The sequence below is a fragment of the Lonchura striata genome, chromosome 3 (genome assembly GCF_046129695.1).
Source record: "Lonchura striata isolate bLonStr1 chromosome 3, bLonStr1.mat, whole genome shotgun sequence".
Classification (NCBI taxonomy): domain Eukaryota; kingdom Metazoa; phylum Chordata; class Aves; order Passeriformes; family Estrildidae; genus Lonchura; species Lonchura striata.
In genome coordinates this window covers 27,658,083-27,672,028 of record NC_134605.1, presented here as the reverse complement: position 1 = coordinate 27,672,028, position 13,946 = coordinate 27,658,083, and the positions used below count along the sequence as shown (strand labels likewise).

Genomic DNA, 13,946 nt, shown 5'->3' with positions numbered 1-13,946 from the left:
CTCGGGAGCGGGGCCGGGATGGTGCTGGAGGCGCTGCGGCCGCGGGTGGTGCGCTGGGCGCTGCTGGCCGCCTTCACCGCCGGGGTGGTGGTGGGCTGGCAGGCGGGCCGGGCGCGCCGCCGCTTCCTGCGCTGGCGGCAGCGGTACCTCCAGCGCCGCCTCGCCGCCGCGCAGGAGAAGCTGGAAGCGGCCTGAGCGCCGGCACCGCGGCCGGGCTGCCCCGCCAGCGGGCTCCTCCGGACCTCCGGACCTCCGGTGGGCGCTGCCTGAGCTGCTGGAAACGGGTGAAGCGCTGCTGGGGAAGGACAGCGTCCCTGGGACAGCAGGGCTGCCGGCTGGACAGAATCCGTGGAATAGCAGGGCTCCTGGGAAAGGACAGCATCCGTGGAATAGCAGTGCTGCCAGAGAGGACAGCATCCATGGAATGGCAGGACCTCTGCCCTTCGCAAAGCAAGATCTCAAACTGTGTGAGACTAATCTAAGAAAGAGTTGAGGATATGCAAGCAGCGATCCCAAACTTGGAATGGACTGCTCAGGGAGGTTTGGAGTCCCTGTCCCTGGAGGTGTTCAAGGAACAACTGGACGTGGCACTCAGTGCTCTGGGCTAGGTGACAAGGTGGGGATCGGTCATGGGCTGCACTCGATGACCTCGGAGATCTTTTCCAACCTCAGCGATTCCATGATTCTCGGATTTCCATATTCCAGAGGGTTGTCTGCACTTGTCCAGCTCTAAGCCTGCTGCTCTGACCTTGCCAGGAAGCGCTGCCAACACAATAAACTAGCAAAAGTCATCACATGGTGCTTCCAGGTGTTTATTTCTGGAATAAATGTGAAAATGTGCCTTATGGGCACATGTAGCAAGTCCCTATGGGTGTGCATGGGGACAGTTAAGTGGTGAAAGAGCTCATGCGTTGCCTGGGTGAATGAACAAGTGAAAGAAAGGATTAAGAATTCCTCCTGGCGCTTTGGATAAGGAATTGTGGAGGTAGCTGTAGCAAATTCCTGCCTTCCATTGTTAGAGAATGCCAGGAGAAGGAGCGCTGGGGGATTCATTGCAGGCTGCCGGTTTTCAAATCTGTGGGGGAGAAAAAGCACTGCCGAGAGCCCCTTAAGGCTTGGTCTTGGATCTTGGAGCTCTTTCCCAAACGTAGCGATCCTGCCATCAGACTGGGTGGTCTCCAGAGGTGCCTTCCAACCCTACCTATTCTGTGATTCCATGGCTGGGATCACAAAACACCACATCATTTGTCCCCACATAAGCGCCGCTGGGGCTGCTGGGGATGCGAGGGAGGTTTCAGAGCTCCGCGCCGCCGGGGCCGGGCGCGGGGCACGGGGCGCTGCCGGCCCCGCCCCGGGCCCGTCATCCGGCGGCGCCGCGGCTGTCCCGTTGCCCGGTGACGATGTCGGAGCGGCGGGCGAGGGGGCCGCTGCAGCGGGTGCAGCGCCGGAGCCGGGAGCTGCGGGCACAGGTACCGGGGCCGCCCCGGGGATGTACCGGGGCCGCTCCGGGGATGTACCGGGGCCGCCCCGGGGATGCACCGGGTCCGCACCGGGGATGCACCGGGGCTGCACCGCGGATGTACCGGGGCCGCACCGCGGATGTACCGGGGCCGCCCCGGGGATGTACCGGCGCCGCCCCGGGGATGTACCGGGGATGCACCGGGGCCGCCCCGGGGATGTACCGGCGCCGCCCCGGGGATGTACCGGGGCCGCCCCGGGGATGTACCGGGGATGTACCGGGGCCGCCCCGGGGATGTACCGGGGATGCACCGGGGCCGCCCCGGGGATGTACCGGCGCCGCCCCGGGGATGTACCGGCGCCGCCCCGGGGATGTACCGGGGCCGCACCAGGGCTGCACCGCGGATGTACCGGGGCCGCTCCGGGGATGCACCGGGGATGCACCAGGGCCGCACCGGGGATGTACCGGCGCCGCCCCGGGGATGTACCGGGGATGCACCGGGGCCGCTCCGGGGATGTACCGGGGCCGCCCCGGGGATGCACCGGGGATGCACCGGGGCCGCACCGGGGATGTACCGGCGCCGCCCCGGGGATGTACCGGGGATGCACCGGGGCCGGTCCCGGTGTCTCGGCGCACCCCAGCCCTGACCACCCCGTCCCCTTTTGCAGGTGGAGGCGCTGCGGGCGCAGAGCGCGGCTGCAGCCCCCGGGCAGCGCGAGGCCCTTCGGCTGAGGTGAGGGGGATCCCGACCCCATCCCGAACCCCATCCCTCGATCCCGCCGCCCGGGCGCTGCCCTCACCCTCTCCTCATGTCGCCTCAGCAGTGTTCGTTCCCTCCATGCCTTTTCTCTCTTAATTGTACAGCTGTCTCCCTGCCCCTTCCCTCTCCTGTTTTCCAGGCTGGCTCTTTCCCAGCCCTCTGGAAAAGGGAAGACTGAGGGGGGCTCTCACCAAGCCATATCGATATCCCCAAGTCAGGTGCCAAGGGTATGGTGCCAGGCTCTTTCTAGTGGTGCCCAGCAACAGGATGGAGGAACAATGGCCATAAATTAAAACACAAGATCCACTTCAGCATGAGGGTGGCAGAGAACTGGAAGAGCTGCCCAGGGAGGGTGTGCAGTCTCCCTCTCTGGAGACATCCCAAACCCACCTGGATGCATTCCTGTGTCACCTACTCAGGATCCTGGTGACCTTCTACTCAGGGTGATCCTGCCTGAGCAGTGGGGTTGGACTGGATGAGCTCCAGAGGTCCATTCCAATCCCAGCTATTCTGGGATTATGTCAAATGCTGCTGTTTGATCTTGGAATTCTCACCCTGAAGGGACACACAGTGCCTAAAAGGATACCTTTCAGTCAGCAGGTGTGGTTTGGGTCAGAATTTTAAGAAAATACCATCTGCTTGTCTTGCTTTCAATGCAGATGTACACAGCTCAAGGAATTTGTGGAGGAGAATACAAACACTCTCCGTGGTTTGAAAAAAGTAAGTATGGAGATTAATCTGTGATTTTCTCCAAAATTCACCATGGAAAGTGTTTAAAGAAAATCAATGTTCCATTTTAGATGCCTCAGGAAAAGAGCAGTGCCCAGCACTGCACAATCTCTGCTTGTCATCTCTCCAAATTATATTTTTTATATCCATTTATATAATTTAAAACTCATTTTAATGCTTTATTTCGTCCGAGTCCCAGGTGAAAACTTAATAGAGAACTGCACCTTGGCAGAGTGAAAGGGTAGGAAAATTGTCACTAAAGCGGGAGTGACAGTAGCTCAGGAAGGGAAAAACTTGTAAGGCATGCCTGGAAAACTTATTTTATAGAGGAACTTTGATTATTTGAGCAATTTATTGGGGAACTTTGATTCTTTGGGGCATTTGTTGGGTTCTCTGTCAGGCTGATGAGCCTGCGCCAGTGGGGAATTACAGCCAGAGGAAGGAAGAGGAAGAAAAGCTGTTGCTAAGACTCTCCCAGCAGCTGCAGAAACTCCTTCTTGCCTTGGATCAGAATAGTGTGACAAAGAATTATCCAGGGTGAGTAGCTTAAAGATACAAATGCAACTGTTTTTTTAAAGGATGGCTGGAATAGACCTTGAAAAACCATTATCTCACCCCCTTAATTAGTTGAAAAATAACAGAAAGGTAAAAAAAGAAGTGCTCAGGAGACAAGTAATTTATGACTTGCTAGGATTTTCTCAGGGTGCTGGATAATGGCTGCAATATAAGGTTTGGAGGAGTTTCTTCAGGACAGAGAGCAAAACAGAGGAATGGAAATGCTGTATCTGAATAATGTCCTTGCAGAGGCTTGACAGCATTTCTAAAGAGTTTGGTGGGAATCATACTAAAAAATAGTTTGATTTGTTTTGGGTAGGGGTGAGGAACACCAGAAAGGCCCTCATGCAGAAGAGGGAAATGAAGAAGAGGAGGTGAGTGAAGATGAAGAAAGTGAGGAAGAAGACACTGAAGAAGAAGAAGATGAGGAGAAGTTGTTGGATGATCCAAATGTTAGAGAATGTGTTGCTGTCGGGAACTTTGATGCCCAGCAGGAAGGGGATCTCACATTTGTGGTAAATATCTCCCTGTAAAGGGTTTTTACTGCAGGTCACTCTGAGGTAAGCAGTAACTATAATGAAATCCTATACTTTTGGGATTCAGCCAGCTGTGGGATTTGGGGAGAAATTTGAGTTATGTCTTTTTCAATTTAAATATTTGCTTGGTTTTTTTGTCTCTGTCTCATCCTCCAATGGCAAAGAAAGGTGAAATCCTGCTTATACACGACAAGAAGGCAGATGGCTGGTGGGTAGCTGAAAATTCCAAGGGAGAGAGAGGCCTCGTTCCCAGGACATACCTTGCGGTTGGTGTGCTGCAGTCTCTGTCCTAATCTTACCTCTGCTCTTTTATATAGATTAATGATCATATATCTGCACAAAATGGGTTGCAGTACAGTGTTGTGTTTGGAAATAAAACCAGTTATTTGGAAATAACTCTGTGTTTTTGTCCATGGTACTGGAGATATCCATCAAAAGCAGCATTTCTATACCTTGTGAAGTTGTGGCAGAGAAGTTTCTTGAATATCAAAGTTGGAATCTTTGTCACTTAAAGGTCAACTCCAAAGATTCCAAGGTGCTGTGGATTGATTTGGGGTTTTAATAATTTATCTGAAATGGGAGTCTGTGTAAACGTGTGACAATTTTCTGCATCACAGAGAGAAAATCTCCTCTTATAAACTTACTTAATTTATTTTAAACTTATATTAATATGGGCTGTGGTTGGAGAAGGCATTTTTAAGAACAAAACTAGAAATAAATCAAGCCTTTTGCCATTTTAAATATGAATTCCAGGTTCCTAAGGAAGAGGAAGAAAGCCAGGAGGAGTCACAAGAACACACAGAAGTGGTGGATGAAACAGCAGATGTAACTGAAATTCAAAAAAGGTAAATGGATTGTCTCAGATATGGTTGTGAAGCTGCTGCTATTTGGAAACTGAGCAATATTTGGTGGTTAAATTTTTGTTCTTGTGAGGATTTACTATAAATCCCTCTATTTTCTTCCAGAAACAATTCCTACTGGAGTGCTGTCCGAGCCATCATGGAGGTAGGCGCCCCTTAGAGCGCAGCTTCGCCTGCCATAGTCTTCATTATTTTGTAAACAAGCTGTGCCTTTTCCCTAACACTGTCTCATATCAAAAACCATTGTTCTTAATGAACATCTGTGTTTTGGGAGTTTTTGGTAGCAAGAAATGCCACAAAAATGTTTCAGAAGAGGTGACTGGTGTCTCAAGTTTCTGGTTCTAAACAGAGCTGTAAATTAGGATTAAATTTGCTGTTAAACAACAGGAACAGTATTATCTTTTTTTCTTTGTTTTTACTAGAATGACATTTTGGAGGTACTGACCACCACAGGAGCAGTTCCTGCAGGGTTCCGCCCATCCATGCTTTTCCAGCTCTTGGAAGAAGGTAGGAATTTTGCCTGGCAAGATTCTCAAGTGTCTGTGGTGGCTTTCTCACACTGGTCACCAGCCTGTTGGACCCCTATCTATACTGCTTAATTTTAATTAATTGGCTAACTGGCTATACTTGACTCATCAATTTGTGTATAAATATTTTTTCCCTTAAATTTTAATTTATCAATGTGAAATCCTGACAAATTTCCTCATGGTTTCAAAGAGTTTCTTCATTCCTGTTGACTTTGCAGGAAATGATGATTTTTTTTGTTTTGTTTTGTTTTATTTTAATCTTCCCTTTTTTTCAAAGGTCTTTTCTAGTCTCTTCACCAAATATATTGATATTTCATGTTCTGTTAGTCTTTCTGTTTAAAGCTCTTTAATCTCTTTTTTTAAATTAAGTTATTGTGCTTTTGAGATGAAACACTTCGGAATGCTCACAAATAGTAGACAGTGCTCATAGCAGGTAATTCCATAGTTTTGTTTAGTCAAACAGTCAACTGGACATGCATTTTGGGTGTTCTTTCTGGCACAATAAAGACCATTTGAAAAATGAAGAGTTTTTAAATTTACTGTTGTTGTAGGTGAAGAGTTTCGAGCAAGTTACTATTTGCAACCTAAGCTTACTCCATCCCAGCTGGCTTTCAAAGACTTGGTGTGGAACTCTGAGAGAAATACTGTGAGTATTGCTGCTAAGTGGGACACAAACTTTATTTGCCTTCTTTCCTTTTGGCTAATGATTATGTCTTAATTTGCACCATTTCTGGTGCAAATATTTATTCTGCTGGGGCCTTCTGTCTGTCTCACTAAAACATCCCTGGGCCAGAGCTAAAGGCTTGTGAAGAAATCCTGCTGCTACCACTGCATTGCACTGGGTTTGTGGTTGGGAGAATAACCTCAGTCCATAAACACAAAATGAGACCATGTGGAGAGGGCCCTGTAGGTTTAATCCTCCTTCTGCTGTATTTCAGATCCATCCTAGACCCACCAGAGTGTCCCTGATTGTCACTTTATGCAGCTGCAAGATGATCCCTCTCCCTGGGACTGGCGTGCAGGTCCTCAGCCGGCACGTCCGTCTCTGCCTCTTTGATGGCAGCTGGGTAAGGAATGTGTCTGCTTCCCAAAAAAGGACTGCAGGAGGTTTGGAACTTCCAGGATTCTTCAGGTTCTGGTTCTCTCTGTCTCACTTAGAGATACACACACAACCTCTCAGGCTGCTTAATTTATGCTTATATAAGTCTGGTTTGAGCCCACTCACCCAGAATAATGGAACTTTAATGATGAAACAGGCCAGACTGCATTGATGGGCATTGGGCATGGCCAGGCAAGCATATGCAGCCCTGCTTCCCACCCTTGGTACTCCATAAGGCACTTGACCCCTCCCTTTATCTGCCTTTGGTTTCTCCCTCTCTGCTTTCTTCTCATGGTAAATCAGATGCAGCCCCAAAATGTCCCTGAGCAGTGTGAGGTGAGCCACGGAGCTGCTCCTGACTCAGGGTGACAGTCATACCTGGCCCCTGGGGCTCAGGGCTGTACTGGGTGGCCCTGGGAGGGGCTGGGGCGGGAGTTCCATTTATCTGAGTCCTAATTTTGGGTCCCCCACCTGCCATTGTGTCTCCTGGCTCCTTTGTGTTCTTTGCAATGAGTGTTTCCTGGGCTGATCTGTCTCCTGGGATAGGCCTGGGAGCAGCTGGGTCAGAGTCAGATTCCTCCATGTGCCCTTGATCCTCTGTTCCTTTGTGTGTGTGCAGAGCAGCTTTTTGTAAAAACATAACCCTGATTATCCAGCAGTTTTCTTCCAGTTGTCTTTGTTGTATGCAGTGTTGGATCCATCTGGGATAACCCTGGATTTTCTGAAAGCAGCAGGGCATTCTAGAAAAACTTGCCTTAGCATTTTTCCCCACTTTAGGTGCTGAGTAACATTCACACAGTGAGAGCCACGTGGCTGCCTAAAAATCCTCAGACTTGGACTTTTTCTCCAAGGGTAGGTGTCACAGCCCCTGGCTGTTTACAGCTTCTTCCTTCAGTGTCACTAAAGTCTTCCTTGGTGGCACAGCTGTGCTCCATGGAAAGACAAAAAGGGGAGTAAGATTTTGACTGGAATTTGTTCTCTCTTCATTTTTATATGCAGTGGGATTGGGTCTGAGATCTTGTGTTGAGTGGGGGATGTGCTTGATGGCCTTTAAAAATGAAGATTTTTTGGTTTTTATAGGTACATTAACTTTTTTTTTTCCTCCCTCTCTCTGTATCAGGTGATGGGCATCTTACCCAGCTTGCTTGATGGTGACTCTTTTGTCAGGTCCAACTCTCTGTCTTCAGACATTGGGATATTGTTTGAGCTTGGCATCACGTACAAGTGCAATGTGAGTGTGGGGAGGTGCAATGGAAATGACTCCAAGGGCAGATTTATAAAGGGAATCAGCTGTTCTCAGTTAAGAGAATAGGACTAGAGAATATCCCTCATTAGAGAACAGGATTACCTGGAAGGAGCCTACAGGAAAGATGGACAGAGACTTTTCACAAGCTCCTGTAGTGATAGGACAAGGGGGAATGACTTCCCACTATCAGAGGGCAGGGATAGATGGGGTATTGGGAAGGAATTCTTCTCTGTGAGGTTGGTGAGGCCCTGGCACAGATTGCTGAGAGAAGCTGTGGCTGCCTCTGGATCCCTGAAAGTGTCCAAAGCCAGGCTGGATGGGCTTGGAGCAACCTGGGATAGTGGAAGATATCTCTGTCCATGGCAGGGGGTGGAATGAGATGATCCTAAAAATCCCTTCCAACCCAAACCATTCTGGGATTCTCTGATGGGTGAATATCCCTAATTAGAGAGTAAAAATCCCTCTGACTCATGGACATGAGTGTCCCTGTACCAACACTGAAATAACTTGCGCCAAAGATCCCATGCCATGGGATCACAATGGACTAGCTCTCTCTTCACTCCTGCAGTTTTCCATCTCTGTGATTTATTTCAGAATAATGTCCTGTACAGTTGGAAAACTAAAGTTTTAACTGTTTCAGCAGCATGGACAATGGTTCCAGCTCCAGTTTATACAGATAGAACCTATCCATCTGGGATATGCTGCTGGAAAGCACAACAGGTAGTAAGACAATAGATGGTAAAGCCAGAAAAACTACCCTCAGAGAAGGCAGATTGTGATTTTTAAACACACAAGGGTGAAAGAAGAAAATGGGATAACTACAACAATTCTCATGTGGTTGCTGTTACTAATTGTGGTTCAGTCACTCATTCTAGGTCAGCTGCTCAAATAATGTACATTTCTCTTTTTTTCTAGTCAACAGGTGAAAGAGGAGAGCTGAGTTGTGGCTGGGCCTTTCTGAAGCTTTTCACTTCCAGTGGGGTTCCTGTTCCTTCCAAGTGAGTTCGTTACCTTTTCCTGCTCCCCCTGTATTTACACATAGATGTATATACATCTGTTTTAGACTGAGAGTTAAGCTCATCTTTCATACTTAGACACCTCTGGGGCAGGGGGCATCCAGACCAGTCCTTTATGATTCTGGCTCTTCTTTGCCACATATTCCCTTTCCCATGTGAAAACTGGGAGACTGGCTCCCAGGACCTAGAGTCAGGTAGGAGTTGTGAATTAATTGCTCTTGGAATGTGAATGATATTTTGTAGCTGATTTATGGTTAGTGGGTCCAGTCATCTGAAAGAATAACAAAGTGTTTATATTTTTATTTTATTAAATGTAGGAAAACTTTCTGTTTATTGACAGAAATAATTCATTGTAGCTCAGACTTTCAAGACTTGTTTTTTTTTTCAACTATTGGTAGACATATATATATTGTGTATATGTATTCTGAATTTATCTGGGTTACAGCTCAAAAACAAATACCCACAGGACACCTCTACTCTATTGTTCTAGAATTCTCTAAATCTCTTCTAAGTCTCATTTTAAAAATACTGTTCTACTATTTCATTAAGTAAGCATGGTATTACAGATTAAATTTCATGCTTGTTTCAGCAGTGACTTACTCTTGGCAGAACTGGGGCTACATTATTCTTTAACAAATTTTAAATATGGAAGATTTTAATTGTTGAAGTAGTGATTCCTCAAAACCATTTTAGTGAAACAATTGCTAAATCCATGCAAGAAAAATATTTGGGCTGTGGAAAAGAAAGAATGTTGTTAATAGCTTTTAAAATAATTGACCTTCTAGTACAATGAAATTCCAAAACTAGTTGAATTCCCAATATCATATGGGCTTCAGATTTATCTTTATTGACAGGATGTATGAGCTGGTCCTGAGTGGTGGAACTCCCTATGAGAGAGGCATTGAGGTTGACCCATCAATATCAAGGAGAGGTGTGGTTTCTTCTCAATATAATATAAACATAATAATGTGATTAATGCTGCATCTCCTTCACAGTAGTCCCCACAGCCTGGTTTGGGTTTTTGTGTATTTCATGTTTTTGCACGTATTTCATTATTTATCTGCTTTTGCCTTGGCTGTGGGGAGCTGGGTGCTACCAGGCTAACTAAACTCGAAAGAGTTCTCAACCCACTGAAATGCTAATTTTTGTAATATAATTACTACTGTTGTTTCAAACTGACTTTTTGAATCTGGGCTGTCTCTTCCTGCAGCAGGCTCTGGGGTTTTTCAGCAGTTTATGAGCCTCAGGAAGCAACCTGTGCTTCTGGTGAAAGTGAAGTCACCAAGTGTGCACTCAAAAGAGATCCTGAAGTGAGTCCTTGTGGTTCCATAAAATGAATAAGTATTCCACATAGCCTAGAGAAATCTGCAGTGTTTGCGATGAAAACCTCAACTGCTGTCCCTTATTTTCCCAACAGTTTTCTCCCTGAAACGTTAGTTGGGGGCATGTGCTACATCCATCTCCTGGTGTTTTATCGACAAATCCTTGGAGATGCCCTCCTGAAGGACAGGACGAGCATGCAAAGCACAGGTGAGCACTGGAGGAAGATCAGGTTCGTCCAGGGAATGACTCTTGCCAGGTCTCCCTTTGGTAAGAGATGTTTTTGGCACTCAGGCTGAGTTATCCTCTTTATTTTTAGATTTTAATTATTATTTACTTACTGACAGTAGGGAGAGACAGAAGTTGGAGAATTCTGGATTTAGAACTCAGTGTCTTGCCCTGATTATTCAACAGAACTAATGATAGTTTATAGCCTTCTCCATTTAAAAACCAACTTGAAATTAAAAAAAAATTGATTTCTTAACTGTACTATGTATTAATTTATATAGGTGAGAACTGCTACACTTACCTGATTTGATCTTCTTAATTTAGGACAGTACATCAGGCTGACAACCTCTCCTGGAGTTAAATTGCATTCCTTTGGATTCAGACTTCATTTGAAGTCATTGAAAGGCTTTATGCCAAGAGTTGTTCTGGTAGCTGTGCAACTAAAGAAGATTTCTATTATTTCAAAATCCACCATAGCTTTAGGAATAGACAATTGAAAATGTCTGTTCTACTTCCCAGAAGTCATCAGTCCTGGCTCTCTTCCCCGAAATGTTTGAGCATTAGTAAATGGTTTATGTTTACCAAACTTGCCATCAGCTTTAAGGTGAAGGAACAAGTTTACATTCAATATTTGAAATCACACAGCAAAGAAAACACTTCAGACAAAATCCTGCTCTCTATCACTTAGAATCTTACTCACAGTCTCATTAATTAAAATAATCACAGAAGCAGAGTGATTTCTCATGGAAGTGACCCAAAAAGCATCAGGACACCTGTGCTCCATTGGGAAAATTCACTGTGCACTTGGCTCCTGGTTCTCCTAAAATGCCACACGAGACGTGCCAGGGTGAGGTAGAACCCAAGTGTGTTTATCCATAACATCCAAACTAAGCAGCACAATTGCAGGTGTGTATAAAAAAAGAGAAATGCAGAAATGAGGGAAAACATCTGTGACAGGTAAATCGGGAAGGGCTCGTTGTTTGCTGGCATTCCCAATAAACAGAACTGGGGTTTTTGTGTCTCCACTCCTGGTTTAACTGTCTCTCAGCCACTGAGAATTGGCTGCAGTCAGAACAGTTTTTAGGGAGTTCTCTTTAACTGCTCTGGAGAACTGTCACAGCTCATTTTCCCTTTGGAATAATCTGACAGGAGAGGATGTGCTGTGCTTGCTGAATAACTGAATGTGCCAATACTTTGAAAACTGATTCTTCCTTAGCCTTGAATGTGTTTGTTTTGTTTCAGACTTAATCTGTAATCCTGTTATAGCAACTTTCCCTCAACTCCTGGATCAGCCAGACCTGATGGATGCACTTCGGGTATGTTACCTTGTCAGGATTTCCAGGCAAAATTTAAGGAGTTTTTTTTAGTCCTGGGAGAAGACAATGTTCTTCAGCCTTGCTCTGATTGTACATTTCATTTTAGAGTGCCTGGGCAGACAAAGAAAGAACATTGAAGAGAATTGAGAAGGTAACAAACTACAGGTTTTTCTTTTCATATATTCAGGGTAATTCCAACTAGCTGCTCCCTGCCACTGCAATTGGTGTTTAGCTTTTCCTTTCACTGTAAATGACGTTCTCAACATTTCTCACCCAGATTTATAACAGTAAACCAGGAGCAGGAGGAAAATTTGTAACTTTTTATTTCAGTGTTGTTAGGGGGGAACCTGTTAGAGGTTGGTACCCAGAGTGGCTCCCTGTCAAGATGCGCTTCCAAGAATCAGCTGGTAAAAGCTTTCCATGGATACAAAAAGGGGCTGTGTATGCCCACAAAATCGTCTTCCCTCCTCCAAACTCTGAGCTTCAGTCCTTCCACAATCTGCTTGGGGAAAGGCCCCCTAAATTCCTCATATCTCCCTACCCCAGAGAGTTGTAATCCCACGTTTTGGCACATAGAGAGCTGGAGAATTGACCCGGTTGTCCCCAGGCTCACCCATTCTTTGTCTTACGTCCTGTCCCCTGGACAGAGAGCAGCAGCAGGAACTGAATGAGAAAGCCATCCAGGATTTCCTGGAAGCATGCTCCTGAATTGATGCACAAGGATAGCTCCCTGTTTATGCAGAACACCTTCTGAGTCAGAGCAGCTTTTTCAGGGCCATTCATCCAAAAGGAGAGCAGATCTGCTCACGGAACAGGCAACTCCCCAGCATCCCAGAACCACCCAGTTCTACCTGAGTGGCATGTGCCACTCCCACGGGAGGATTGCTGCCTGCTGAATGCTCACCCCTCGCATGGTTCCATGAGGCTGAGCTTTGAAACGCTCCCTGCCAGGCACAGCACTCCTGGGGCTGGGACACTGGACTTGGATCTTTCCTGTGTGTTTGATAATTGACCGGGCTGATCCTTTATCTCTGGGTTTTCCAGACTGATCTTTACAGGGGAGCACACAGGTCACACCATGCACAAAGAGTGGGACAACAGTGCCCAAAGGCAGCATCATCTCTGGCTCCAAGGAGTGGGATTGGAGCCATGCTTCACCTAGGACAGCAGGGAAACGAGAGCAGTTTGGGCTTCCAGGGCAGGGAGGATGTGGCACTGCTTTTAAGAAATATAAATACCTCACAGCAAAGGGCTCTCAGTGCCTGTAGTTTGTGGGAAGGCTGGCAGAGTTCAGGGTGCAGGTTTGTGGATATGCTGGAGGCTCTTTGGAAAAGTGCTTGGCAACACCACATGTTTGCACTGAGGTATTTTCAAACACTCTTCTCTGCAGAGAGATCAAGAATTCCTGAAGTCTGAGTTTGTCCTGGTGTACCACAACTCTGTGTTCCCTCTGCTCTGCTCCACGTTCCTTCCCAGCTACAGATGGGCTGAGGAAGAGGTGGAATTATCTCGCTGGAAGGTGATCCATGACTTCCTGAAAAGGAGCCGGGAGAAGGATGGCGCGCTGGAGTACCTGCTGTCATCAGAAAACACCCACAGAGCCTTTGACATCTCAGAGCTGGCCTATGATTTCTTAGGAGAAGTGAAGGAAAACAATCCTGGAGAATGAACAATTCAGTCTCTCTAAGGACATAGTAACAATAAAATTAAATTCTTACTAAAGAGATTGTATAGGAGCTGAATTGTAATGGATATTTTAGCACAATTAAGATTTTGAGAGAGATTAAATTTTATCTATTTATCTACTGGAAATTATATTTTAAATTTTTAACTTTGCAGTATTAAAAAAGGCTCTGGTTGCCTGTTGTAGCCATGTCAGGTATTATATTTTGCCAAAGTTGAGGCAGCCCTTCTCTCCTGCAGCTTCCAATTAATTTCCAGTGTTATTTTAATGAGTGTGAACAAAAGGCTTTTTGTCCCAGTCCCCCAGCAGCCTGGGAGCAGGGAAGGGAAGGAGCATCGTCTTTAAGAATGCTGCTGAACAAGAAGGGCAGCCAGCTTAAGGGAAGAATCCTCTCTTGTCCAACCAGTGACCAGTACGTTGCTCCATTTTTAGATTGTTTGCCTGTTCTTCTCCCCCACTCAGAAGGCTGGGTTACTCCCAGGAATGTACCTGACCCAACACAAATAGCAGCTGGTGGGAATCCTGGGAATGCTGTGTTCCCCAGGATTATTTCCTCTGCTGACCCCTGAGCACCTTGTGACCACAGGCTCTGTGTGCTGCCCATGGGGAAG

The 13,946-nt window shown here is 46.7% G+C and overlaps 2 protein-coding genes across 2 annotated transcripts; both read left to right on the top strand.

The window, feature by feature from the left end:
- The first annotated feature begins 18 nt into the window (after positions 1-18).
- Positions 19-794, top strand: MTLN (mitoregulin). The gene has a single exon (XM_077781752.1). The coding sequence runs from the start codon at positions 19-21 to the stop codon at positions 193-195; it is 177 nt and encodes a 58-aa protein (XP_077637878.1). The 3' UTR covers positions 196-794.
- Positions 795-1,363: 569 nt separating this feature from the next.
- NPHP1 (nephrocystin 1) lies at positions 1,364-13,524 on the top strand. The gene is made up of 20 exons (XM_021537658.3): positions 1,364-1,469; positions 2,128-2,192; positions 2,879-2,939; positions 3,349-3,485; positions 3,823-4,018; positions 4,204-4,305; positions 4,793-4,884; positions 5,005-5,044; positions 5,322-5,406; positions 5,978-6,072; positions 6,365-6,493; positions 7,303-7,377; positions 7,646-7,756; positions 8,687-8,769; positions 9,642-9,718; positions 9,998-10,097; positions 10,205-10,317; positions 11,578-11,651; positions 11,758-11,802; positions 13,042-13,524. The coding sequence occupies exons 1-20, from the start codon at positions 1,401-1,403 to the stop codon at positions 13,318-13,320; spliced, it is 2,028 nt and encodes a 675-aa protein (XP_021393333.3). The 5' UTR covers positions 1,364-1,400; the 3' UTR covers positions 13,321-13,524.
- The last annotated feature ends 422 nt before the right edge of the window (positions 13,525-13,946 follow it).

Coding starts and splice junctions, on each gene's coding strand:
- MTLN (XM_077781752.1), top strand. CDS start 19: ATGGTGCTGGAGGCGCTGCGGCCGCGGGTGGTGCGCTGGGCGCTGCTG.
- NPHP1 (XM_021537658.3), top strand. CDS start 1,401: ATGTCGGAGCGGCGGGCGAGGGGGCCGCTGCAGCGGGTGCAGCGCCGG. Junction 4,306..4,792: donor TTCCCAGGACATACCTTGCG/GTTGGTGTGCTG, acceptor TATGAATTCCAG/GTTCCTAAGGAAGAGGAAGA. Junction 6,073..6,364: donor GGAACTCTGAGAGAAATACT/GTGAGTATTGCT, acceptor GCTGTATTTCAG/ATCCATCCTAGACCCACCAG.